Consider the following 27,835-nt stretch of genomic DNA (forward strand, 5'->3'; position numbering starts at 1 on the left):
AGACAAGGGGGTGGGGGCCTCGGAGAAGGCGGTCTCTGACGCGCAGGTCCGCTGGGACTATAAGACCCAGGAGACACAAGGCGGAAGACCGCGAGATTGGCTGGGGCTACCAGTCCAGGGTGCGTTCTCGCGGGCGCCCGCGCAAGGCACGCCGGGAAGCTGTTCGCGCCGCTGCCGCCATTTTGACTCGTCTCCTCTTCAGCGGCTGCCGCGGTCCCTGTTGCCGGAGAGCAGCGGGGAGCGAGGGACGGCGTCGGCAGAGCCGTCGTCGTCGGTGTCGCTGGGGGGGGTTTCTTCTCTGAATCCCGAGGCTGTGGAAGCAGCCGCCCGTTGAGAAGCACCATGATTTCGGCCGCGCAGTTGTTGGATGAGTTAATGGGCCGGGACAGGAACTTGGCCCCGGACGAGAAGCGCAGCAACGTGCGGTGGGATCATGAGAGCGTGAGTTCCGGGGCCTGGGGCTGGCTTAGGCCTGGACCTGGGGCGGGGCAGGGAAGGCCGAGTTCGGGGCGCGAGGAGGGGAGCGGCAGCTGAGAGGCCCGAGGAGTGGGGTGGTTCGGGCCGGAGGCCTCGACCTCGGTCGGAGGGAGGGGCTGGCCTCGGGGCTGGCTCCTTTGTAAATAATAACAATAATGATCCTACGGAGGCCCGCGCGGGAAAGGAACATGCTTCTGTTTCCTAGGCTCGCGCGCATCCTCCTGCGGGGGGCGAGCTGGGGAGGCGGAAGAGGTTCAACCCTTCCCACTGTTTTGTTCCCCCACCCCCGTTAAGTGTAGGTGGAGCGCGGTGTTTTGTGTGTGTGTGTCCGCGTGTCTTTGGAGCCCGGCTGTCCGGGCCGCCTCGCGCTCCTTAGTGCGTGCGCCTCGGTACTCCACCTCGGGGCATGCCTTTCTGTGGCTTTCGGGAAGACCTGTCAGAGTGGATGGGAGTGCTCAGAAACTTCGCCAGCCTAGTGGGCCGCGTCGTCCCGGCACGGAGGGACCCGATCCCGAGGCTGACTGCTCGCTGCACGATCACGGCTAAAAAGGGCAAATGGGGATTCTTTTCTTGGGAAATAACACTTTTTTCCTAACGGTGGAATTTCCCCCCCCCTTAATTGACCCTATCCAAAAGGAAAGATCTTGCTGCACTGGGTGGTCTTTTTTCCATAAACACTGACGCAATAGATAAGTGCTTTAAGGAATTGCAACACAAAGTGCCCTATGAGGTCAGAAGTTTAGGGAGCAAACATTTATTAAGCGCTTAATTACTAGGTTAAGACCGTAAATAGGAATATTGTAATAATAGTGTAAAATATTTGTGATTCCTTAGAATAAAAGTTAGTTTGACGAACGTGAAACTTTGGGGCTGGGGTTGGGAATGGGAGTGTCCCCACTGAAAAAAGTTGGTGTTTTTGTTGCCCGATTTAAAATAACCCTGAAGTGTTTTTGTTAGCTGATCCATTTTGTTGGAAGTAATTCACTTAGACCAACTTTAAAACGTGGGAAGTTTTCCTTCCAAAAGCCATTTTGCCCCATTGGATGTTTTAATACTTAATTGGAACTTTTCTATGAGGAAGAGGAAAACTTTTAAGTAACTACTTTGTCTTGACACTCTTTCCTGTAGACTATGATAGTTTTCATTGTGAACTTGGGCACTAGTCATCTCCACCCAGTTTGGTACCCACTCAACCTAAACTGTAGTTGACACGGAAAAAGAATTAAGTTAATCGTATTATAAATGAATTGTGAACTTTTCTGTTAGTCACTTGCTATATCTTAGAGCAGGTGCTGAAGAGGTGGAGGAGTCACTTGTATATCCTAGAATAGGTGTTAGAGGAGTGGAGGCTTTACACAAGTGAAAAGTGGCAGACCCTAATGGTTCAAACTTAGTATACTTAGAAAAGGATACACTAAGAATGGTAAAATGCTCCTAGTTGTAGTTAGTTGGAAGATGACAAGCCCATGATTTTTCCTGACTTAATTCCCGTTTTCCCTGAAAACAGCTTCCCTCTTGTATAACGACATGCTTTTATGTTGTCTCACTGATGCAGTTAGAAGAGAAAAAAATATTATTATACAGTATAATGACTTGCTCAGTAAAATTTGCAAAGTTGGTGACCTCAACTTTTGTTTACTTGCATTAATTTGCAGTTTGTAGTAATAATTAGCAATTGATAGTTACATGGAGTTTCAAGATTTACAGAGTGCTTAATTCTACAACTCCAAAGTAGGCTAGTATGAATATTAACTTATCATTTGCTAGGTCAAGAATCTTGGCATAAGTCACATAACAGTTGACAACTGTGAGTGTTTTATTAAGTGCCGGGTAAGTTCTGGGCAAGCTTTGGAAGAGCTGTAATGATTAAATAGAGGAAGAGCCCCTGTCTTCAGGGATCTTGGAGTCTTCAGATTCTGACAGTATTCACTTTAGTACCTCCCATTTTGTTTGTGATCAAAATCAGCCATACTTTTGAAGAGAAGCCAGCAATTATTTTAAAACTCATGAAGTTTAAAAGTTACTGTTTCATCAGATGTATTTTTGTGCATGTTAAACAAGCCGTATTGGGTTAAGAATAAGTCATCTTCTTAGGTGAGCCCTACAGATCAATTTATAGTGAAATAAGAATTCTCATGACTTCACATTTGATTAATTTTCAATTCCTGTCTGGCTAATATACTAATCCCTATTTGTGATTAACCTTCCATATCTTAAGAGCCAAACCCTTATTGAGACTTTAATATTTGTATGTATACACACATACATTATCTATATATATACACATATATTAAAGTCTCAGATATTATTACTCTCTTTAGTAACATCTTTTCTTTCCCCTACGTTGTCCAATTCCAACATTGTCCATGTCCAAAAATATCTCATTCTGCATGTTAAATCTAAGAGGTATAATTCATTATCAATTCTTATAAATGATTCTCTTTGTTTTTATGTAAAGCTGGGATATAGGAAACATTGCAAAGTATCACAGCATTTTAGTTTTGGAGATTAATTAACCCATAGTTGAACAAGAATCTTCTTTATAAATGGTCATCAAATGGTCATTCAACCTTTCCTTAAAGACTAATAAAAGCATTTTAAATTATAATTTCATTTTATAGATCCATAGATTTAGAGTTGGAAAGAACATTAAAATGTCATCTAATTCAATTTTGAGGAAATTGAAGACCAAAGAGATTGACTTGCCCAAAGTTAGAGAAGGGTAGGATAGTTAAATGGCAAAGTCTCACTCTAACGTGGATCCTAAGTACGTTATTCACTCTGACAATACTAGCTAGTTAGAATAGGAATGGGAATTTTACCCCATTTCCCTAGTCCTAGTTAGTCCTGGGTCTTAAAACTATGGATTACTTTGTGCTTCATATCTGATTGATGCTGACAGTGACTCTACTAGTCCCTCCCAGCCTTACCTTCCAATTCTGAAGTTGATTATATCCTGAGCAAATTGTGCACTTTGGAGATTACTTCTTAAAGAATCGAACTCTTTAAATCCGTTGGTAAATGAAATCTTTTGTGATGCAAATTATTGAGCTCTTAAATTATGTGTAGTGGTGTAGTATCTGTATTATGTGTTATTGTAGCTGGATTTCTGAAAGGCTTAGTATTTTGTTTTATTGTTTTCTTTGCTCTATCACAATTGCTACACGGTAAGATTGCTGCTCTTTTACAGCTTGTTATCTTTTCAAGTAATACCATAGATTGGGAAAATTATCACAATCTGGGGGAAGCTGAGAGCTGGGAAACATTTTCTTCATTTTCAAATTGGCAGACATTTTGTTGTAACTTACTCATTTTATACTCTAGTCTCTCTCTTCTCCCCCGAAAAATCAAAATTTTGCAGCAATTTTGAGGAATCTGTTTTTAAGCCCCCATTGTCATTTTTATTTACTCAAACATTGTTTCTACCTTAAAGCATCTCCTCTGTTCCTAGTAATTATTGTAACCATGGAATTGAATGATTGTAACTGCACAATGTAAATACTTTCAAGTGTGAACAATGTGGAGAATTTCAGCTGTTTTGATTTTTTGCTGGAGGTACTTTAGCCAAGTTATGAGGATAAATAAAATTGTAGGGAATTAATGTTAACTTTATTTGAAGGGGATTTTAAGGTATAACAACTGAGAATTTTTTGAAGAAGCGAGGTTTGATTAAACATCTTTGTACAAAAATGAAATATTGATTAAATTCTACTTGAACTTAATTTTTTTTTTATTTTAATAGCCTTTTATTTACATGTTATATGTATGGGTAACTTTACAGCATTGACAATTGCCAAACCTCTCTGAACTTAAATTTTCAATTTCTCTCTCAACACATTCTGAATGGGGGGGGGAGGTCTTGATATTGAATCTATAAAAAAAGAGCTCTTTCTTTGTCTGTAATAACCAGATTTGATTTGGTTTTTTTTTTTTTTTTTTATTTTGCTAATGTGCAGCCTTTCAAATAACTACCTAGCTCCAAAGAACCAGAATTAAACCATTGATTGGTAAATCAATAGAAGATCTATAAAATGTCACTAACCTGCCTTTTAAAAGATTGTTTTTGATGCAATAATTTCCCAAATGTTCAAGACTATTAAATAGATTGATTCTTCCGTACTCCCTTTCTTCAAGTAGTCTTGCTTAATAAATTCTCTGATATCTCTTGACATTCTGTAAAATGTTTCTTAAGATTATCACTGTGATCCGTGTCCAAAAATGAATATTAAATAGGGTTGGTTTTTCAAACTTTGGAATGGTTCTCTCCCTCCCCGTGTACATAGGGAGATACTAGGCAGGAGAAAATGAAGCGCTGGTTAAAAAATAAGTTACATCAGTTTCCATGTAACATTTCTTGAGTAAACACTCTAAAAGGATCTCATCTGGTTATTTTGCAGTGTAAACCTTCATAGCTAGCCTTATAGCCAGGTATTTTAGTGCATGTAGAGATGTAGAATGAAAATTTCCCATGAAAAATTGTAGAGTTTACATGATGTGCGATATTTGAATATTAATCAATGTAAGTTAGAAAAGGGTGTAAGATGATTTGTGAGAAACAAATTGTTATAAAATATTTTGGGTGCAACATTATCAAACTTTATGAACTTTTATTCAGATAATTGAATACCAATTGTGTTTCTATGTTGACATTCTGTATGTAGACAATAGAAGTTTTTTACTGCTTTATTTCTTAAGAATTATATGCTTTGGGGGCAGCTAGATGTCAAAGTGGATAGAAGGGAAATCGGGAAAGCCTGAGTTCAAATGTCCCAGACACTTAACACTTAATAGCTGTGTGATTTTGAGCAAGTCACTTAACCCCAATTGCCTCATGCTCTATGGATCCCCCTATCCCCAAAAGGATTATATAATTCACTTAAAATATTTGCAATTTGAAATTTTCTAAGAATTGTCAGTACAGCATTATATCAACAAGTAAATAGAAAATCTCTAATGATAAAGACTTTTTGTGTTGTTTTAATATTTATAAAAAGAAAAAAATTGGAATTATATGATCAGAAGTTTCCATGTCTTTAAAGGTATTTTTACTACTCCTTGAAGTATTCCTACTGTGAGTTAACAGTAGTGTTCTATGTGCATGATAAAACAGTACTTAATGAATGATAGACATAGTTACCTATAAACTGTTTTGCTATTTCATTAAAAACTGTACAAAACTTCCATGTGGCTTCGGTAAAATTTTTGAGAATTCACTTAATAGTGATATGCCATAGCCTACTTTGATAGGAATAGGAATTGCCAGACATTTTGTACCTTATTCATTTTTATGTTCTTAATTTATTCTCCTCCCCCCAACCAAAAACAAATCCACAACAACAACAACAACAAAAAATCAAAAAGTATCAGGAATTCATCTTTTCCCACTTCTATTCCGAATGCCTTACTCTTGTTAAGTCCATACTAATAATGCCAATAGAATTGTTATTCTTTTTTGTCGTCTTTGTTGTCCTTAAGCAACTAGCAGTGCTTTGTAAGTTAAGAAGTTTGTATTTGTAGGATATGATTCTTTAAAGGACCCTCAAGATACTGTCCAAGTTTAACTTAATCATTTCATAGATATTGGAAACGAGTTTTAGGGAGGTTAGTTGGCTTATGTACAGGATGTCCCAAAAGACTTAGTGCAGTTTTAAGCTTTAAAAGTCCCAATAACCCTTTTGGGACACCCCAACCCCCCAAAAAAACAAAGGTATGAAACCAGTTGGTTTAAGAGAAAGGAATTAAAACAAAAGGAAGAAATCCTAGAAGGAACTCTTCTTTGGTGTATAAAAGGCAGTGTTGAAGAGAAAATTAGATTATTAATCTCAGAAAATCAAGTGACCAGAAGTATTAAAATTTTTACTTTGCAGATTCATAATGCTTGTTTGTAAAGAACTCAATAGGGCAAAACCCACAGAGGTGATACTTCAAAATTAGCAAAGAAAAATGAGGAAATAATTAAATTAGATAATTGAGAATTTTTAGAAACCAAATGATTAGTTATACTGGTGCCTTCTACTATTGAGGTGGCAATATCTTTGTGGTTGTATCACCATGGGGCTTTGATTTATTTTCTTTTGTAATTTCTCTTTTTTAACTTTTCAAATTTGTTTCTTTCATGTTCCAGAAGTTCCTCTGGGAAGCTGATAGGCAACCTAAAGAAGGAAGTTTGAGTGAACAGAATAAAAATTTGAAGTAGTAATTCAATTTTTATTTAATTTAAAATGTTTAAATTTTTAAAACGTTTTGCTAGCAGAAAGGAAAAAAATTCTGTACCCTATAAGAATTAGTAGGTCTGAGTTCCATTCTTAGTTCTGTCACTGACTGTTTGGAAGTTTGACTGGGAGTTACCAACTTTGTTAGTTTGGTGGTTTCCAGTTTAAAATTGGAATTAAACAGAGAGACCATGTAATTAGCAACATAGGGTTTATTTAATCGAATGGAAAGGGTAGGCAGAAAGGATATTGCTGTGGTGACTTGGGCACAGCTTCCCTCCCTCAGTTTGTCCTTTGCTCCTGTAATGCAGTCAATAAGCACAAGAATTTTACATTTTTTAATTTAGCTTTTTAATTAAAAATTATTTTCCCTCCAGTTGGGGAGAGATCTGTAACATGCAACCTCAAACAAAACAGTCATTAATGGCAGAGGAGGTGTGTATGTAGTTTTCTCAAAACTTCCCACCACTCTTACTCCTTAAAACATTCTTTTATCTTGAGCTGTATCCTTCTCCTGTTGTCTTTTTGTTAGGCAATATGATAGAGTAGCATGTTTTATCATGTGTTTTCTGTAGTTGTGGTTGATTATTGATTCTTTCTAGTTCTGACATTTTAAAACTATTTAATGAAAAACTGCCCTTCTTCAGTCTTCTTGAAAAAGGGTAAATGATAGATTAAACTAAAAACTTAAGAGGTAGGTAGCCAGATATAATAGATATAAGAATCAGAGGCTGTGGATTTGAATCTTTATTCCTTGATCTGTGACGTTTAACTAGTCACTTCAATTAACCTCTCTACTGAGACCTCAGTTTATTCCTCTAAAGTGAGGGAAGTTCACTAAAATGGTCTCTAAGATTGCTTTCTAACTGAATCTGTAATCTGTATTATACTTGATGAATGACTACAAAGAAAAATAATATAAAAGCTGTACAAACAATTGACATCGCCTTTTTCTTTTAAAAAATGGTATTTTAAAGAGAAATGAACTTGAATTATAGAGCATGTATCCGCATGTTCTACCTCATTCCCTAAACTAGACCTCCAGAAGAGAATAAGCCTAGTAAATAATCTTATACACTCCTATCTCTTGCTCCAAGAACTATGATCAAGTTGTAACTTGATTATAACCACCATTGCTTCTGGAAGGATCACATACATCAGCAGCCTTTTATTCCTCTGATCATCTTTCTGACTTTATTAATAATTATAACTCCCTTTGCTGGCCATCAAAGTTGTGTTATTTTCTCTATTATGCTATTAGGTCCCTGAAGGAAAAGTCCATTTCAGTGTTGTGTTTGTATCCCAATATTTGGCACAATGCTTTGGCATTTAGTAAACAATTAATGTTTTTTATTTATTGATCTAAGGAAAATGGCTTTCCTTGCCAAGGTGCAAAGAAATGCACATTTTTTTTTTAAATTTAATAGTCTTTTATTTACAGGATATATGCATGGGTAACTTTACAGCATTAACAATTGCCAAACCTCTTGTTCCAATTTTTTACCTCTTACCCCCCCCACCCCCTCCCCTTGATGGCAGGATGACCAGTAGATGTTAAATATATTAAAATATAAATTAGATACACAATAAGTATACATGACCAAAACGTTATTTTGCTGTACAAAAAGAATCAGACTCTGAAATATTGTACAATTAGCTTGTGAAGGAAATCAAAAATGCAGGTGTGCATAAATATAGGGATTGGGAATTCAATGTAATGGTTTTTAGTCATCTCCCAGAGTTCTTTTTCTGGGCATAGCTGGTTCAGTTCATTACTGCTCCATTAGAAATGATTTGGTTGATCTTGTTGCTGAGGATGGCCAGGTCCATCAGAACTGGTCATCATATAGTATTGTTGTTGAAGTATATAATGATCTCCTGGTCCTGCTCATTTCACTCAGCATCAGTTCGTGTAAGTCTCTCCAGGCCTTTCTGAAATCATCCTGTTGGTCATTTCTTACAGAGCAGTAATATTCCATAATATTCATATACCACAATTTATTCAGCCATTCTCCAACTGATGGACATCCATTCAGTTTCCAGTTTTTAGCCACTACAAAAAGGGCTGCCACAAACATTCGTGCACATACAGGTCCCTTTCCCTTCTTTATAATCTCTTTGGGATATAATCCCAGTAGTAACACTGCTGGATCAAAGGGTATGCACAGTTTGATAACTTTTTGAGCATAGTTCCAAACTACTCTCCAAAATGGTTGGATTCGTTCACAACTCCACCAACAATAGAAATGCACATCTTAAGGTGCGTTCTTGATTGATTTCCCTCACGTCTCAGTAATTTTTGGGCCTTTCTGGATTCTTCAGTTATTTTCTTGTTGCATCTTTTTGATCTTGTGGGTTTATCGCTAGGGTCAGGCTTTAAACCCAAATCACTTTGTTTCTGACCAACTATAGTCCTTGGCTGAGCCGCCACTTGGTTTTTGGACCTTGATTGACTCAGAGTAAAAAGCAGTTATTTCTTTTTTGGCCAGAAACCCCAAGGATCTTTTCTTTCCTCCCAGCCTCAATAGTTACCTAGTCTTAATCAATGATCTGGCATGGCCTCCTTCAAACTGAGACCTGTTAAAGACCTAAGCTTTAAAAGGCCAAGATCTCCCACTACATCTAGGCCCTACTTTATTCATCCTGATCTGTATCTTGCCATTGGATCCAGATAGCTCAAGAGCAGAGTTAAATTGGTGACTGCATAGTCACTTAAATCCAACTCACTCACATATTATGGCATTACTTACCTGATTTCATTTTCCTCTTCCAGAATGAAGGACCAACATCTTCACTGCCCAGTTACTAGTGTCTTGATATTATTATGCTTACCTTTTTTCTCTTTAAAAAAGACTTTAGCCATTTACATTGTTGGTTTTATCTTCTCTTACCTTTCACCATCTGATTGAAAGACATGTCTAACCCTACTTCATCACTTAACTAATTCTTATAACTTGATTTATGCCCTTCAGCCTGTCATTAAAGACATTTATTAAGCACCTAACATGTACCAGGCACAATTCTAGAATATAGGGAGAAAAATGAAACATGAAACTGCATACTCAAATATCTTGTTTCTAAAATATGAGAATGAATTATGTTTACAAGAATAAGAGCCATTCCCCATTTCACAAATGGGCAAAGGATTTGGCAGTTTTCAGAAGAAATCAAAGTTGTCATTAATCATATGGGAAAATGCTCTAAATCAGGGCTTCTGTAAACTTTTCCCACTTTTTCATCTGAGAAAACTCAGATTTATTGATATAAAAAAAGATATAAAAATTAAACATTTACTGATAATAATCATAATTTTTAAAAAAAATTTCTTTGGTATATACATAATTTTACCATTTATTAAAGATGACAGAAAACTTGCATACTATTGAGATGGATGTACTTGTTTATTTTTACATAAAGAATTAAATCTTGGAATATTTGATATCTTTTACTGGAGCCAGACTTGTAATGACTTCCACATTCAATTATTCAACCCCATATGGGGTCTCAACCCATAATTAAAGAAGCTTTGCTCTTAAATCACTAATTATTAGAGCAGTACAAATTAAAACAACTAAGAAATAACTATCAAATTGACCAAGATGGAAAAAAGGGAAAGTGATGTGTTGGAAGGGGATGTAAGGGAAAAAAACCAGTTGGTAGAGCGCTGTAGTAGTCTAATTGTTCTGAAAATAGTTTGGAACTATGCACAAAAATCTATTAAATGACATATACCCTTCGACGTAGTGAACCTGTCACCAGGTTTGTACTCCCAAAGAAATCAAAAGAAAAAGGAAAGGGGCTAATGTCTAAAAATATTTATAGCAACTCTTTTTGTGGTCGCAGAGAATTGGCAACTGAAGAGAGGTTGCCAATGGAGGAATGTCTGAGCAAGTTACAGTATATGGATGTAACTGTACATTATGGTAAGAATAATGAAGTGAATAGTTTCTTTAAAAAAAAATCTTGAGTGTGTGTGTGTGTGTGTGTGATCTTGATTTATCTGTTAGCATTTTTGTTTTTCTTCCCAGGTTATTTTTACCTTCTGAATCCAATTCTTTTTGTGCAACAAGAGAACTGTTCCGTTCTGCACACATATATTGTATTTAGGATATACTATAACGTATTGAACATGTATAAGACTGCCTGCCATCTAGGGGAGGGAAGGGAAAAGTTGGAACAGAAGTGAATGCAAGGGATAATGTTATAAAAAGTTATCCAGGCATATGTTCTGTCAATAAAAATAATTAAAAAATAAAAATAAAGACAATTATCATTTAAAAAAAATCTTGGTTTGTGAATTGACACAAAGCAAGTTGAACAAAATCAGAAAGTAATTTGCACAATCAATTATGCATTATTGCATTATAAAGACAATCAATTTTGAAGGACTTAGAACTTCACCTCACAGTGACCTGCCACAGTTCCAAAAGATTCATGATGTAAACATACTATATACTATATACCTTCCTTTTTGACCCTTTCCTTTTCTTATGTGTTGGCCCAACTAGATTTGATTCATTACTGAGTACTTTAGAATGGGATGTTTAAGGGTACATATTTTTCAGTATTTCATGATTCCTATACAAAAATATTAGGGCATACAGGGAGATTTTATTAGCTCCAATGGAGTGTCTTCAAGACACTTCTGTTTCTCTTGGAGATCTCATTGTCTTCATGTCTTTGTAGATGATGGGAGATAGAATTAATCAATTCATTATGGATCATTTCATGATAAGTTTAGAATTGGTTCTATGCCAATCAAATTAATGATGGGCTTTTTAGCTTTAGATATTCATTTGGCTAGAATCTCAAGGGAAATGATGAGGGAAAGTATGGTCAAAGGAGGCATAGCATTATTTGGGCACTAAACTGTATTATAGAGCTGGAGTCACCATGATACCTTTTTGGTAATGTTTAAAACCAGAAAACCAGATCTGGGCAATAGACTAGATAAAACAAATACTCAAGAGCATAAACTGCTAAACTTTTTTATTAGGACTGGTGGAAAGCCTAGATAGCTTAGCAGACATTGGAATAAGGTTAGCATTGTAAATTCTCCATAATTGGTAATAGTGTAAAATGGATACATGATTAACTTATCTAATTTCAGCTGAATTGATTTTATTTGTGCAAAAGCATTTCAATTTTGTGTAATCAGAATTGACTTTTTATCTTGGCCATCTTTATAGCTTGAACTTTCTTACAAACACAGTTGTATGATGTGCCTACTTTTTTCCCCCAGTAATTTATTTTAGAATTATTTAGGTCATGTATCCATTTGAAACTTGATGTAGTATGTAATGTATTTATACTTTTGGGCTTTTATCATGCCAGATTTGGAATCAGGAAGACCAGAATTCAGAATTTGACCTTAGATATTCCAGGCACAAGTCACTAACCTCTGCCTTAAATTTCCTCTTGTAAAATGGGGTTAATAGCACTTAGCTCCTACAGTTGTAAGGAGAAAATCAGACAATAATTATTAAGCCCTTAGCAAAGTACCTGACACATAGTAAGTGTTACATAAAGTGTTAGTTTTTATCATCACTATTATCTGTTATCCTTGTGGTAGTGGTTGGTATTCTTGGGTTTATTAACCTAAATTAGACAACTATTGGTTGATCTCTTTTTTTTTAAACTAGCTCTAACTCCTGATTTCCAGTTCCCCCAACTGCCCCAGAGGGTGGGAGTGGTTAGACCCACAAACCTTTATCGATTTTTATTAATTTTAGGTCTTTCCTTCTGAAATTTTTTCTGTATATATTTATTCTGTATATATCTTGTTTGTACATAGTGGTTTGCATGTTGTTTCCCTTCTTAGACTAAGTTCCTTGAGAGCAGAGATTGTCTCTTTTCTTTGTATCCTTAAGCCCTTTCCACAGAGCTTGGTAAATAGTAGGTTCTTACAGTTGTTGACACTTAGAAAAGGGGCTACATCTTCAGTGGAAAGAAAAGGAGCTGCTGCTTTTGTGGCCCCTGGCGGAGTCAGGGATTCTGAGTGAATAATGGTATTAGAGCTAGAAGGAACCAGAAAGGTTATCAAAATTCAACCATATTTTGCTGATGAAAGAGAACTGAGGCAGAGTATGGTCAAGTGATTTGCTCAAGGTTGTACAGCTAGTGTATGAAGCAGAATTCTTGGGTGTCTTGACTTGCCCTATGTACTGTCGTTAAGCTTTATGTTGGGATGTGACCCCATGATGGGGTATTGTAAATGAATGTGGGGGTTATGAAATTAGGATTTATTATCAGCAAATATTTGGTTTATATACCTATTTTATATACCTATATACTTGGGGTCCTATAAAAATTTCTAAGGTGAAAAGAGGTCGAGAATGGGAAAAGTTTAAAAAAAATCCTGAATTATCACATCCATAAGCAGTAGATTGTCATGACTTTTCATTTAGCAAAAATAAAGTTGACCTGATTATGTATGGTGGAGATTTATCTTTTGTACAGGTTTAGCTAGACATACATAGTACAGACAAGTAAATTTGCTTCATAATTGGTTGATAGATAAATTAATGGAAATAGTTTAGAAAAAATTTTGAATATACAAAGGGAAATGATGAATCCTTTTCTCTCTTGACTTTTATGATAATAATGCCTTTAATGTTTTTTGGTAGGATATTAGAAATAGACAGCAATGACACTGTTTCAGGTTTCATCTTGAAAAATATGTTCTGCTTAAATTATACACATTCTATACTTTTGTCATGATATTGAATTCCTTAAATGAACGCTTAAAGATGTTGAATTTTATTTACTCATACACTTAAATTCAACCTCCAGAAGAATATAGCTACATTTCTGAAATATCATAACAATTGCATGCATGCATATCACATAGGGATATAAATTAGGTGATAGAATGAAATTATCTCCCTTAGTTTTGTTTTTAAGTGTTTGAGAAGGAAGCAAATATTTAGAAAATATAGGAAATAAAGAAGCTTCTCAAAATTACATTTAAGATTCAGGCAATATTACGCATTATTACCAGCTATGTATTGTAATTTTCTTAAGAATGCTCTCTAGCCCTCCTGAATTAAAAATTTTAACTTTTAAAATATCAGTTTCATTTTCAAATACATTAACAAACAAATAAATGGAAGAGGAGAAATTCAGAAATAGCATATGCAGTATTCTACAACTGTAGTCTCCTGGTCTCTGCAAAAAGGAGGAGGTACTGCTTTTTGAGGTGATTCTTAATATTTTAGGATGTGATAATATGTATACTAATAGTTTATTGAGAAGTAGTTTCGTAGTCTACAGGAAAATTACTGCATTTTAATCTAGTTGGTCTCTGAGGTCCCTTCTGGTTCTAGGTTCATGATTTTGCAAACCTTGCTTGAAAAAAATTTGTTGAATAGCCTCATTAGAAGGCATCCTTAACCTTGAGAAGAGGTTTATAAAATGACAATGAGTAAAATATAAACATTTTTACCTTGCAATAAATAGATTTCCATAATACAATAAATAATGGTATGGAATCTTTGTCATTTAAGTTAAAAGAAAGAGAATCTTTTAAAGTTTAAAGTAACTTTTTTTTTTTTTTTTTTTTGCTAGGTTTGTAAATATTACCTCTGTGGTTTTTGCCCTGCTGAATTGTTTACAAATACCCGTTCAGACTTAGGTAAGTACATTTTCCAAAAAAAAAAAATTGTTATTTGCTAAATAACGATTTTTTAAATGCTTTCTTTCATGCCACAAAGATTTCTTCAAGGTTTGCCAATAATTTTAGTAATCAGTGTGTTTATGGGTTTATAAGTAGGTTAAGTCTAGTAACTTTGGTTTTTTAATTATCTTAAAAATGTAAGTAACATAACCTTCCTGAACTTATTTGTAAAATAAATAGAAATAGAAGGGATGTTTTACTAGGTAATCTTCAATGTCCCTTCTAGCTCTGAATCCTTTGATCCTGTAAAAGAATGCCATTCAAATTTAGACCAGTTTATTTCCTTTTATTTTTCTCTGAGAATGGCATCAAGGGATGTTATTTGGAAGGGCTTTATAAGATATTCTTCAGAATATTGAAAAGTTATTGAAATGTCTTGAATATTCTTAACTTCTTGTTAGCATGAATTGATCCCAGATATTTTCCGTGATCTATTGAAGATCAAACCCAATTGCATTTCTATATATTCATGAACAAAATGGTTATTTAGGACCTGTCTTCTTAAACTAGTTTGCAGCCATGTATCAGGTCTTAATAACTAAATATAGGAGTGGTGAAACTATGGTTTGATAATCAGTAAATGTTTGACTTGTATACTTATTTTAATACTTTTATATCCAGGGTCATACAAAAATTTCTCAGACACAAAGGGTTGTGAAGTGGGATAAGTTTAAGAAGCTCTGATTTAGGGTATGTTTAATCCTTTTCATTGGCTGAAAAAGGTTATTTAGTAATAGTTCTTCTCCCTGCCTTCCCCCTCCCCCCCCAATATCTTCCTAGGTCCATGTGAAAAAATTCATGACGAAAATCTTCGGAAACAGTGAGTTGCTGCAACTTTTGTAGCTTTTTATATAGTTTGATTCAAAAAGGGCAAACTTTGAGGAATGCTTAAGAATTTGCTACAGAATAATACGTATAGCACTATTTTCTAAATCCTTGATCATCTTTTTATGTACAGCTTTTGAAGGTGGTTGCCTTCTTAGATAAGGGGTGGTAAAATGATGATTTGGGACTTGGCAGATAAATTATTATTTTATGGTAGTAAAACTTGAAAGAAACCTCAGAATAGTTAAGGTAACAAATGAAAGTAATCCAGAATTACTATGTAAGGTATAGTGACGGCTTTCAAACTATTACATAAAGTAATTTCTGTATAAGACACTTTTTTTTTCCTCCCATTTTTGTCAGGTATGAGAAGAGTTCTCGTTTTATGAAAGTTGGTTATGAAAGAGATTTCCTGCGATATTTACAGAGCTTACTTGCAGAAGTAGAGCGCAGAATTCGACGAGGCCATGCTCGTTTGGCACTATCTCAAAACCAGCAGTCATCTGGGGTAAGTTTTGAAATGAGAAACTTCTCAGTATCAGAGCCTTCATTCTGCACCTTCCTAACAATACAATGTCATTTTTCTTTATATACTTGCAGGATGACATAAGACTTAAAGGCAATCACTTTTTTTTTAAGTATTAGTGAGGCAACATGGTATAGTAGATAGGGACCTAGACTTGTAGTCAGGAAAATCTAGGTTGAAATCCTGCTTCTGGCACATAACCAAATTGTGTGTAAAAATGGTCAAGGCCCATGGCAACTTGTCCAAGATTGTTATAGTTAAGATGCAGTGCTATTAATAATAGCTTAATATCAAATTTCCTAATTGAAGGAAATTAATTATTCCATATGCTTTTGTGTAAGAATAGAAATTTGAAGAAAAATTTATTTTACTATTTACTTCTAGTTAAGGATTTTGTGAGAAATACTAGCCCAATGAGTTATCAGTGTAAAGGTTTGCCATTTTTTCTCTTCATGAATTGTTGGTTTGTATTATTTTCTTGATTAGGCAGCTGGACCTACTGGCAAAAATGAAGAGAAGATTCAAGTTCTAACTGACAAAATTGATGTACTTCTGCAACAGGTAAGAATTACAGCCACGATAACAGAAAAAGTTGAAGTTGTTTGTTTGGAGCTATCTCACTGGTTCTGCTTTTATTAGATTGAAGAATTGGGTTCTGAAGGAAAAGTTGAAGAGGCCCAAGGAATGATGAAACTTGTTGAACAATTAAAAGAAGAAAGAGAATTACTTAGATCCACAACATCAGTGAGTAATAATTTCATCTTAAATTATCCATTGTATTTGTGTGAGTGTTTTCAGGGAAAATTGATTAACTTAAGAATACCTTATAGATTTGAGTATCCTCTCAGGCCCCCAAAGTTGACAAATATTCATTTATTCTTTAATATTTGAAAAGATCCATTATTTCATTGATGATAGATGATTCTCCTTTAATTGATATATAGCCCCTCTATATAGAATGAGTTGTTTTAGCCAGAAGTATTTATTACATGGTGACCAACCTTTTGATTATGAGCCTTCTTAAAACTTAGACTGACCTATAGAAAATAGATAGTCTTGAAAGCTTGATAAAGGATTAGCTAGAATTTCTGTATCAATGATACAGTGTGAGGAAAACAAGGGTCATCTCTCTGGCAGAGATAGTAGAGTAGAACTTTACTAGAGGGTTTATATAATTTTCCATTGAGTCACACATTATTTTCACAAAAGTTAATAATAAATTACTCAGCAAATATTTTTCTTAGTGAAATTAAAGTACTTTAATAGTATCTTCTCCCTCAACTTGTGAGAAATGTCCAGTTATTACATGTTGACCAAACAATTGATTTCTACACACTCATTTTGCATTGTTTGGTTAACTTAGATATAATACATGTTCCATGTACCAAATATCATATGTTATGATATTTGAAGGAATAATGTGTACATTGTCCTTTAATCTATTATAACAACATGTTTCCTCAAGCTTAAATGTAGTCTTGTTGAAAAGCAAGTTGTTGGTGAGAGGGACCTTTTTTTTTAGATCAGGGTTCCCTAACCATTAGATTTCAAATCCTTTCCTGCTTGATTTCGAAGTTGGCATTTCCATGCCCCCTACTGAGGTTTGCCAGGATTCCAGCTCTGCTCAAAGATTTTACTGTCAGCACATCCCCTGAGGCGCCCACCTCCACCACCCCAAATCTCAAGGCTTCAGGGAAATTAAAAGTAGCACCTCATTAAAAGGTTGGTGTCCCTTGTTCTGGAGGCTAGATCTTGTGCTTGTCTTTAGTTGGGGTGTGGGGGGAATGTTATTATAACTGACTTCTTGTTTCAGACTATTGAGAGTTTCGCAGCTCAAGAAAAACAAATGGAAGTTTGTGAAGTGTGTGGAGCCTTTTTAATAGTGGGAGATGCTCAGTCCCGAGTAGATGATCACTTGATGGGAAAACAACACATGGGCTATGCCAAAATTAAAGCCACTGTAGAAGAATTAAAAGTAAGTATTATCTTGATAGGCCAGAAGAGACAACATACATAGATACATATTTAAATATGTGCAGAAAAATGATCAAATATTTAAAAAGTAGTTGGGATCAGGAGAGGCTATGTTTAACCTATACCAAGAGCTTTCTGTAGTTGTACAAAAACATGAAGGTGAAGACATGAAAGATGTCTTTCATGTGTGAAGACTAGGGAGAAAGACAGTTTGACTGAACTTTGGGATGTAGGAAGAAAAATAATATATATTGAAGTGGGAAAGATATGTTAGGACCATATTGTGAAGAGCTTTTAAAAGTCAAATAGAGGAATTTGTATTAGAGACAATAGGAAATTATGGGTATATTATGGATAATAAGCCTGCAAAAGAGACTGAGAGAGTGTGGTTAAATGGGTAAGAAGAGAACTAGGAGAAAGTAATGTTATGAAGACCCATTATCCAGTAGCAAAGACGTAGTTTATAGTGTTATATGCTAGAAAAACCAGCAGCAAGAATGATCACTAAGAAAAGACCATCAGAACATTGGTAAATGGAGAGAGCAGTTTCCAGTAAATGATGAAGTCAGAAACCTTATTGCAGAGTACAGGAGTGAGGAAAAAAGAGAGGAAATGGAGGCAATGAAAATAAGTAGCTTTTTCTTGTAGTTTGTATTTCAAAGAAGGAGCAATACAGTATGATAGTATGAAGGTGTAGTAAGGTCTGGTGGTGTTTTTAAAAGGATGGGGAATCCTCAAGCTTCTTTGAAGTTAGAAGGAAATAGGATGATTAAAGTTTCTAGGTTACTTGGAAAGAGGCTGGCTTGGCAAAGGATCTTGGAGATAGAAGGTCCCTTAGAAGTCATTGAATCCAACCCCCTCATTTTGCATTTAGGAAGTGTCTTATTTAGGGTCATGTAGTTATAGCAAGTGCCTGAAATGAGAAATGAGATTCAAAATTATTGTTTTCCTGACTCATGTCCCATGTCACTTCTAGAGACTGGAGGAGAGGAAGAAAAAATGAGAGACAAATCCAAGGGGCTTTTGAGGTGAAGAGGAAGGGAGAACAAAGTACTCAAAGGGCATAACTTCAGTTTTTTCTGTATAAGAGATAAAATCCTTTGAGGGGAGGAAGAAGTAAAAGGCTTGAGAAAAGAGGTTTTTGAAGGAATAGGAAATCAATTAGAGAAATATAAAAGGATTTATTGAAATGAGCATCTAGTGAAATGGTTTCCTGACTTTCTCCAGGTCTTCTTAATTGAAGATAATAGAAAGGGAAGAATAGATATATAATTCAAAGAGAATCATTTTGGTTTGGAGAAAAGTAGTGATAGGATATGAGAATCAGAGTAAAGGACAATGTGGAATTGTATTACTTAGCTGAACTTGAAAAGAGAAGAAAGTGAAGTCAGTTAACTGCCTGAGGAAAAATGAGAGTAGAGGTTTGTGGGAGAATGGGTTTAGGAGGGGTGAGGCATCAGGGGTAATGGAGTTATAAAAAGTTATGGTCAGAGGTAATGTCAAGTTTCAATCAAGTAGAAATACTTGTAGTACTGATTGGATTCAGGGTGTGATTATCACTGTCTAAAATAGAGATTTGTGGAACCAGGAAGTTAGGGTGTTTGAACTAGCATCAAAGTGAAAATAACCACATGATAAAAGTAGAAGTTGAGAAAGAGTAGAAGACAGTGAGCCAAGTGCTTGAATACCTTGAGAAGGGAGGAAGAATGACTTGAGAGCTGATAAACAATAGCTGAGTACTGTGAAAATTTAATAGAATCAACTTCCAAGAAGAAGCTCAAGAACTGTGGCAAAAAAAAAAGCCTGAAAGTGGCAATGAGAAGTGTAAAATATTCAGACTTCCCCTGCAATTAGTGTGTTAGGCGATGAGGAAGAAATCAGTCAATGTTGGAGAGGTTAGTCAGGGATGCAGTGTCATAAGAAAGAAACCACATTATAAGTCAATTTTTAAGTATAGATGAAAGAAGTACGAGAGGAAGTGTTTCAGAATGAAGGAAAAGGTTGCTCCTTATGGAACGGAGGGATAGTCAGAAATAATGTGAAATATGAAAAGGGATGGGGAAACTTGAGAAGGGAGCTTAGAGTACTGGACTTTGCTGCTTACTCTTCTCAGAGCAAGACTATAAAGAATCATTAAATTGGCCAAATTGGTATGTAAGTGGTTAGCATCCTTTGTTTAAAGGTAGCTTAGTGGGGTTTGCTGATCATTGTAGAAGAGGTTGGGTAAGGAAGGAAGCAAGCATTAAAGTATTATTGTGGGTTTATCCAGGGTTAGATTTTTAAAAGGTTGGTAAAATCAGGAAGTGTTAATTCACATGGTATAAGATTTAGAACTCAGAGACTTGCTAACTCCAATTTCCCCTTTTTAGTGATAGACTTTTTACTTTCAGTCTCCTGAGCCTTGAGAGAAACAACTCTAAAAGTCTAGTTGTTAAAAGTTTAATATTTCTTCCTTAGGAAAAATTAAGAAAAAGAACTGAAGAACCTGAACGTGATGATCGTTTAAAAAAAGAAAAGCAAGAACGAGAAGAGAGAGAGAAAGAGAGGGAACGAGAAAGGGAAGAGAGGGAAAGAAAGAGAAGAAGAGAAGAGGAAGAAAGAGAAAAAGAGAGAGTTCGTGACAGAGAAAGGCGCAAGAGGAGTCGTTCACGAAGTAGGCATTCAAGTCGAACCTCTGACAGAAGATGCAGTAGGTCCCGGGACCACAAAAGATCAAGAAGTAGAGAAAGAAGAAGGAGCAGGTACTGTTCAGTCTTTTAGCTTTGTAGTCTCCCACAAGTAGGACTTTGGATTTGATGCTTTAGAACTGTAGAAGAATATAATGCAAAGCACTTCACACACGTTGTCTATTGCTCTTGAGAGTTCTTTGAATTTAAGTAAGACAAAATTGTCTTAGCTCCATTTTTAGGATGAAGCCGATTCAGAGAGCTAGAATGGCTTACTTAAGTAGTAGAATCAGGCTTTAAGTTTCTCTGACTTGGGTTCACTTTTTAAAAATTTTAAGGATTATTAAATGCTGAAATTGATTTCAAGAGAAAAATTAATCACTCTTCAACAGAATAGTCTTCATTGCAAATCTTTAATCATATCATTTGCAAACACACTGGATACAATTTTTAAAGGGAAAGAAAGATGGACTTTTCAGTCCCTTTACAGCATCATTATTTTATTAAAATATTTAAGCAGTGTTAAAAAACAAACCAGGATGTGGCTTATTGTTTTTCAGTTCTTCAAGTTGCAAAATGATCTATATTCCTTTCACTTTCTAGTGTGCATAATTCTTAAATGAGCATTTATTTTCCTGTCCTTTTTGAAAACATGGTGATAAAAAGTGTAATTTTATTTTCTGGATTACATGTGAAGATAGTTTTCAACATTTACTTTTTTGTAAGAGTTTGAGTTACAAATTTCTTTTTTCTCCTCAAGACAGCAAGCAGTCTGATATAAGGTTATACTTGTACAATCATTTAAAAATATGAGTTATGTTGTGAAAGAAAAAATCAAACTAAAAGGGAAAACCATGAGGGGGAGGGGCGGAAAGGTGAAAATAGTATGCTTTGATCTGCATTCAGTTGCCATAGTTCTTTTTCTGTATGTGAATAGCATTTTCAATCCCAAATTTATTGGAATTGTCTTGGATCACACTCTTGCTGAGAGGAGCTAAATCTGTCATAGTTAATCATCACACAGTCTAGCTCTTACTGTATACAATGTTCTTCTAGTCTGTAAAGCAGAGGAGATTAACTTTTTTGTGTCTCGGACAACTTGGGCAATCTCCTGAAGCTTAGGATCCCACCTAAGAAAAATGTTTTTAAGTAACTCAAAATGCTAAATTTTAGATAGAGGTTAGTAAAAAATAAAGATGTCATTTTATTTTTTCCCATTCTACTTCATAAACCTTCTGAAATCTATCCCTGGACCCAGGTCACAAATTCTTTCTCTAAGAAAAAAAAAGCCTTACTCCACACTCAGATATAAATGATAAAAACAAACTGCTAGGCAACTAAGTTTAGGCAATTTCCTTTTATATGTTTTACTTTTCCTTGTTATTTGTCAAGTTTGGGGTTTTTTGTTTTTGTTTTTAAGACTTTACTGTAACATTGGCTAAAAATTTCATTTTGTTTTCCATGATTAAGAAGTAGAGATCGACGGAGAAGCAGAAGCCATGATAGATCAGAAAGAAAACGTAGATCTCGGAGTCGAGACCGGAGAAGATCAAAAAGTCGGGATCGAAAATCATATAAACATAGAAGCAAAAGTCGGGACAGAGAGCAAGATAGGAAATCTAAGGAAAAAGGTTTGTTTTTAGAGAATTTTATAAGAGATTATTTTCCCCTCTTCCTCCTTATTCCAAACTACTTTCTTTGAGACAGCAGTGTAATATATAGGTATATATTCCTTTTCAAAAAGCAGAATAAACTTGTCATTTTTTTTTCCTCTCACAGTTTGAATGTAGAAAAGGGTCCGTTAACTTGGTATTTGTCCCCTTCAAATAGCATTGGAACATCTTGAAATTGGTATTTTGAAGATTTCAGTTGGATTATTGATAACAGTATTATTTAGTTGGACAATAATGGCAAAACATTAAATGTTCTGTTTTAATAGAGGTTCTGTCAGTTTCCATGTTGATACTGTCATTTTACTTACTAATTCTATGTTAACTCCTTAAAAAATTTTGAGAAGATTTAACCACGTTTTTTCCTATTGAACAAATATTCTCCCCTTTCTCCTCCATTACTACCCCCCCCCCCTTTTTTTTGTGCACCCTTTGTACTTTTCCTAGGACTCTTAAACATCTCTTTTATATTTGTACCAAACATGTCATCCCAGGAATGTTTCTTAGTTTTTTTATATTTCAGTTCTTTTCATCATCAAGACTCCTTTTAAACTTTTTTCCCCCTCATAATACATTAGATCTAGGCTTCTTTCTTTTTTTTACTAAGCAATTAAAGATTCTGTCCCCTAGAAATGTATGATTTTCTTTCTTGTGTGATTTATTATAAGTGATACAAAAGGGGAAAAAAAGCCTAATGATTTTTGTAGCCTTGTGATTGTTTACTTCTACTTGCTTTGTGTGCTTATGTAATTGTCATTAGTGGTGTATGCTTCTGGTTTAAAGTTATGTGCTAATCTTTGTGTGTGTGGTTTTTTTTTTTTTTCCTGTTAATGGAAATAATTTAGTATTGTACTTTTGTTTTGGATTCTCCTTAATTTTACTTTCTGAGATACATATTTTAATAAATGTGTCCTATTCTGTGTATATCCACATTTTTACAACCTTCAATGAAGACTTACTGTACTCTCAGCTTCACCCTTAAAACATGGAAGATAATTTTATTTCTTTCTACTTTTAACCACACATCTGTTGTCAAGCCTTGATCTTTTTTGGTGACTCTTTATGATCTGGGTATTGAATTTCTGATTCAGAAGGCATTTAATATCAAATGTACCTACATGTTCCATCGGCTTTATTTTTTTTTAAAGAAAAGAAACCCTCCTTAATCTTCATTAGTAAGACTTTTAGGATAGTATGTTTGATTGGCAAAAAGATCAACTCTCAATATCCAAATAATACTGACAATAGAGAAATCAAACTGATAGTTTCTTGGATCTCTGAAAGATCTTTTTCAATGCCATTATTATTGGGAGTTCATACTATAATCACTAGTATGTATATCCATTAAGTCTAATAGGACTTCATTCATTTGTCCCCTTTCCTGCAGTTGATTAATTTTCCATCATTAAATGTAGTTTGGGTCATAACCACCTAAGATCAGATTCAAGTAGTAAATAGTTTGTGGTTTGACTAAAAATATATTAGAAATTTTGGTAAGATTACAGGGGAAAGATTTAGTCATTGGCAGCTTACAGTATAAAGCACCAGGCTCTAAGAGTCAGGAAAACAAGTCAAATATAACCTCAAATACTTAGTTGCTATGTGATCCTGGGCAGGCCACTTAACTTGTATCCATCTCAGTTTCCTCATCTGTGAAATGGAGAATGTGTTAAAAAGTACCTACCTCAAGGAGTTATTGGGAGGATCAAAAGAAATAAGTGTAATACTTTAGCACAGTGCCTGGCACCATAGTAAGAACTGTATAAATGTTAGATATTATCATTATTAGTCTTAAATTCATTTCTTTCAAATCATAACTCATTCAAGGTAAAATGCCATTTTAAGCAGAAAACAAAAAGTCCCTTAATATAGTAGCCAAGTATTTTTAATTGTAGTGATCAAACATAGGGTTTTCCATAGTGATATTTGGAGAAAAGAAGGTTTTTTTGATCAAAAAATTCTCATCAGACTAATATGACTTATTGCCAAAATAACATTACTACTTTTAAATTTTGAATTTTATTCAGAAGTAGTCTAGAGGCAATTTGAAGTGCTAAATAGTGTACATACTTAATAGTTTGTTATTTATGGACCAGATATTTTGGGCAAGGCACAGGAGTGTATACTGGTTCATAATGGTTTATTGCATAAATTCAGTGTATAGATTACAGAATGTTGTATTAGACACAGTTTCTTCAATTCAATGAAGATAGAATTTTGATGATTATACAGATTGTTTGTAAAGAAGTTAAGTATAGACTACTTCCTTTGTCAGTAGAGATTTCCATTCTTTTGTCATAACCCTAGAATTCACTATACTTTGTAGATGTCCTTAGGACTATTAAGATCTACCATATTTACATAGAGGAGAAGATAAGATTATTAGACTGCTAGTCTTCTATGGATCAACAAAATAACTTTTCCACATTGAAAATATCTGTGCTTTGGAGAAACCCCTAAAGTACAAAAGGAAGACTTTCCTCCTACAAGGTTAGTTAGAGCACACATTACATAAGCATTCATTTGTGCCCTTTCCTGCAGTTGATTCATTTTCCACCATTAAATGTAGTTTAAGATCAGATTTGAGTAGTAAATTAATGGTTGTAAGTAGTAAGATTTCCTTCTCCTCACTTTGGAATTGGTAAAAAAAATATTACTCATCTATGGTACAAATAAAACTTTAATCCATGGAAAATTCCTAGTATATGGTAGATTTTCATTAGAAATTTTTTGAAACCCCTCATGACTAGAACAGCTGAAAATATCTTTGATTTGGATACTGATTCTCTGTTAGCATAAGTTTTCATCCTTCCATTTAAAAAATAATTTACAAAAACTACAAATTGGCATTATTCAGTCTTTTTCCAAAGCCAAAAGGTTATTCAGTTTCTTGGAACTTTAAGGAATAAGACTTAATAGTCTTATCAGTCTTTTCATGTTCTTTCTTATATATTTATCTTTTATCCTATATTATGCTTTATCTACAATAGTCTTGTACCTTCATATGATTTCATGGATGAATATGTCCAATGAAATGGTCAACTTGTAAACTTCTTTTTGTCCTTTTTGGGAAATAACCACTATATCTTTGAAATTCAGAATTGTTTACTTGTACTACTGTAAACTTTGCTAGTATTTGATTTCCTTTAGCTAAAATAACATTTACCACCATTTTTAGAGAATCAAACTATCTTTCTTCATTTGGTAAATTTTGCCCTCTATGTCTCTCCATTCCTTTCTCCATCCCTCTAAATTTTACTTCCTTTACATTTACTTATTATTAGTTATAATCTGTAGATGCAAATTTTGTCCTCTAAAGTTTTATATATTCTGCTTATCACATAGTATTTTTTATGTTTTACTTTAAAATGGTTAAATGTCTTCTCTCATGGCAGACAAAAAGGGATCCGATGATAAAAAAAGTAGTGTGAAGTCCAGTAGTCGAGAAAAACAGAGTGAAGACCTAAATACTGAATCGAAGGAAAGTGATGCTAAGAATGAGGTCAATGGGACCAGTGAAGACATTAAATCTGAAGGTGACACTCAGTCCAATTAAAACTGATCTGATAAGACCTCAGATCAGACAGAGGTAAGTGTATTATTTCTCACTTTGATTAGGGCTTTTTGTTACTGTTTGACAGTGCAGCGTAAGTATGTACAGATGAAGATGGAACTAAGCCGAGTAAGAAGACATACAAAAGCATCTTCTGAAGGAAAAGACAGTGTAGTCCTGCAAAACATTTTGAGGTACATTGTTTTGTCTCAGCTATTTTGTAGCAGACTCGTGCCCCCATTAAGTGTGCCTCTTTCAACTATTGCCCACATTTGTAATTTAGTCGCCATAGAACATTTAATTATCCTTTTTTTTTTTTTTTTTTAGGGATTTTGCTGTCATTTCTTTTTTTAAAAAAAAAAATTGAACTGTTTTTATTTTTATTTTTTTTGTTTTTTGTTTTTTGGTATTAAGTCCATATTGTGTTGGTACATTGGCAGAGACATTTGCTTTAATACTTAACTATTTCTGAGGCACATGTTGGACTACTTTGTTTTATTTAAACTGCTAGTATTTCTTTGTCAAGGATGTTTCTAGTTTTTTGCTTTATTGCCTTGCATTCTAATGCAGTTTGTTCTGTAACTCGAGAGCCAGTAGCATTGGATTGATGGAAGTGTAGGGTTTATGAATTATTGCAGCTGACTACCATACCTCACACAGCGTTGGTGTTGTGAGCGGCCCCTGAAAAGCCAAATTAAAAATCAAGGATTCAGTCAAACTAAGCAGGTACTCATGCCAGGTACTCCTTTCTCTACCCACATCCATGTTTGAATGCTATTGCCTGTGATCTTTAAGCTGACTGTTGTGTATTCTTTCGTTGTTTACAAGAAACACAGAGGGGTTTTTTTGTGTATTGTGTGTAAATCTAATGTTAACAGAATGGAATTTTTTTTCAACTATATGTAGGGATGCAGTGATGCCCAGAATTAGATATCTTTAAAGAATTTTAACATACAATAAACACTCAGTAATCGCCTTGTTACATTCTATGCAATTCAAGTCTTTGAGAGGTATGTCTTTAATATTTCCTACTGTGTAGGAGAATTTGCAGTCAGCCATAGGTATACAGAATAGTTATTGGCTGATATTTAAACCAAATGTAATTAGAGAGGGCAGACACCAGCAATCTGCGAAATATCTGGAAACTATTTAGTTGGTTAGAGTGGCAAGATATATGAGAAGTTGGGTTTTTAAAGAACTTTAAATAAATGAGGACACATGTATGTTCTTAAAACCTGTAATCTTTCCATTCTTGGGCTGGTGAAGATTTTTGTGGGAACAAATATTCCTAATGAAAGGAAGTACCAAATTTAAAAATATATTCCCAGGGCATTTAGTTTCTTCAAATAAAACAACAGTGCAGTTACAATGTGTTTAGACACACATCGTTACAAGTACACACACCTATGCAGAAGTACATGTATTTTAAAGATACACATACATAATTGCATTATGGATCATTTTCGAACATTATTCTACTTACAAGTTGATTACACTAAGCAATTAGTGGCTGGGCCAGCACTTAGTAGTTAAAAGTGGAGCTTTTTATATGTTGTCTAATTATCATTTTTCCCAAACTTTTGCATTGTAGGATTATGATCTGAAGAGTTTCAGAAGAATTCTGAAGACAGCGTAAAGTGAAGACCGACTTTAAAATGAGGTGAAAGAAAGCTGTAGTGGCGTAGAAAAAGTATAAAGCTCAGTTAGAGGTTTTTTTTTTTTTTTTATTAAAAATAAATTCAGGACTTGATGTGACCTCCCAGAGTTAAGAACATGTGTTAATAGCTTATATGCCACTGAGAATTTAGGTCCTGTATCATATTTTCTTTTCTTTAATAAGACTTTTAAAGATAAACATTACCTAAATACGTGGCTTGCTCAGTGCTTAATTGCAAGTTTTCATTTTTGGACTTTGAAGACAGGAATAAATGTTAGTATTTGTGTGAATCAAACTAAACTGAATCCCATTTTTACAACTGCTATACTTAGCTTCTTGATATAGAAGTGAAAATAAAGTACCTTTGAACTTTCTGTTACAAATTTGATTGTCTCTGTCATTGAGAAGTTCCAGTATTAACCTTTACCTAATAAAGTTATTGTCTCTAAACTAGTCCCCCAATTTAGTTTGAATGATCACACAGTGCTTGTGTGTACTGTTCAACAATTTGATCTATTCTGTTAAGATCAACTAATTTAAACTCTTCAGCTGCAATTTTAAGTGTTTATAAATAAAGCTGACTTTTACTTTTTTAGCGAA

At 34.7% G+C, this 27,835-nt stretch overlaps 1 protein-coding gene across 1 annotated transcript; it reads left to right on the forward strand.

Moving 5' to 3' along the window:
- Window positions 1-131: 131 nt before the first annotated feature.
- LUC7L3 (LUC7 like 3 pre-mRNA splicing factor) lies at window positions 132-27,835 on the forward strand. The gene is given in 12 exon segments (XM_023502172.2): window positions 132-441; window positions 14,256-14,322; window positions 15,145-15,184; window positions 15,553-15,697; window positions 16,202-16,276; window positions 16,355-16,459; window positions 17,529-17,690; window positions 20,147-20,430; window positions 21,826-21,986; window positions 25,421-25,561; window positions 25,667-25,819; window positions 25,822-27,835. Coding segments are annotated over 12 exon segments (1,467 nt in total). The 5' UTR covers window positions 132-342; the 3' UTR covers window positions 25,857-27,835.

Source organism: Sarcophilus harrisii, chromosome 4 (assembly GCF_902635505.1).
Source record: "Sarcophilus harrisii chromosome 4, mSarHar1.11, whole genome shotgun sequence".
NCBI classification, from domain to species: Eukaryota; Metazoa; Chordata; class Mammalia; order Dasyuromorphia; family Dasyuridae; genus Sarcophilus; species Sarcophilus harrisii.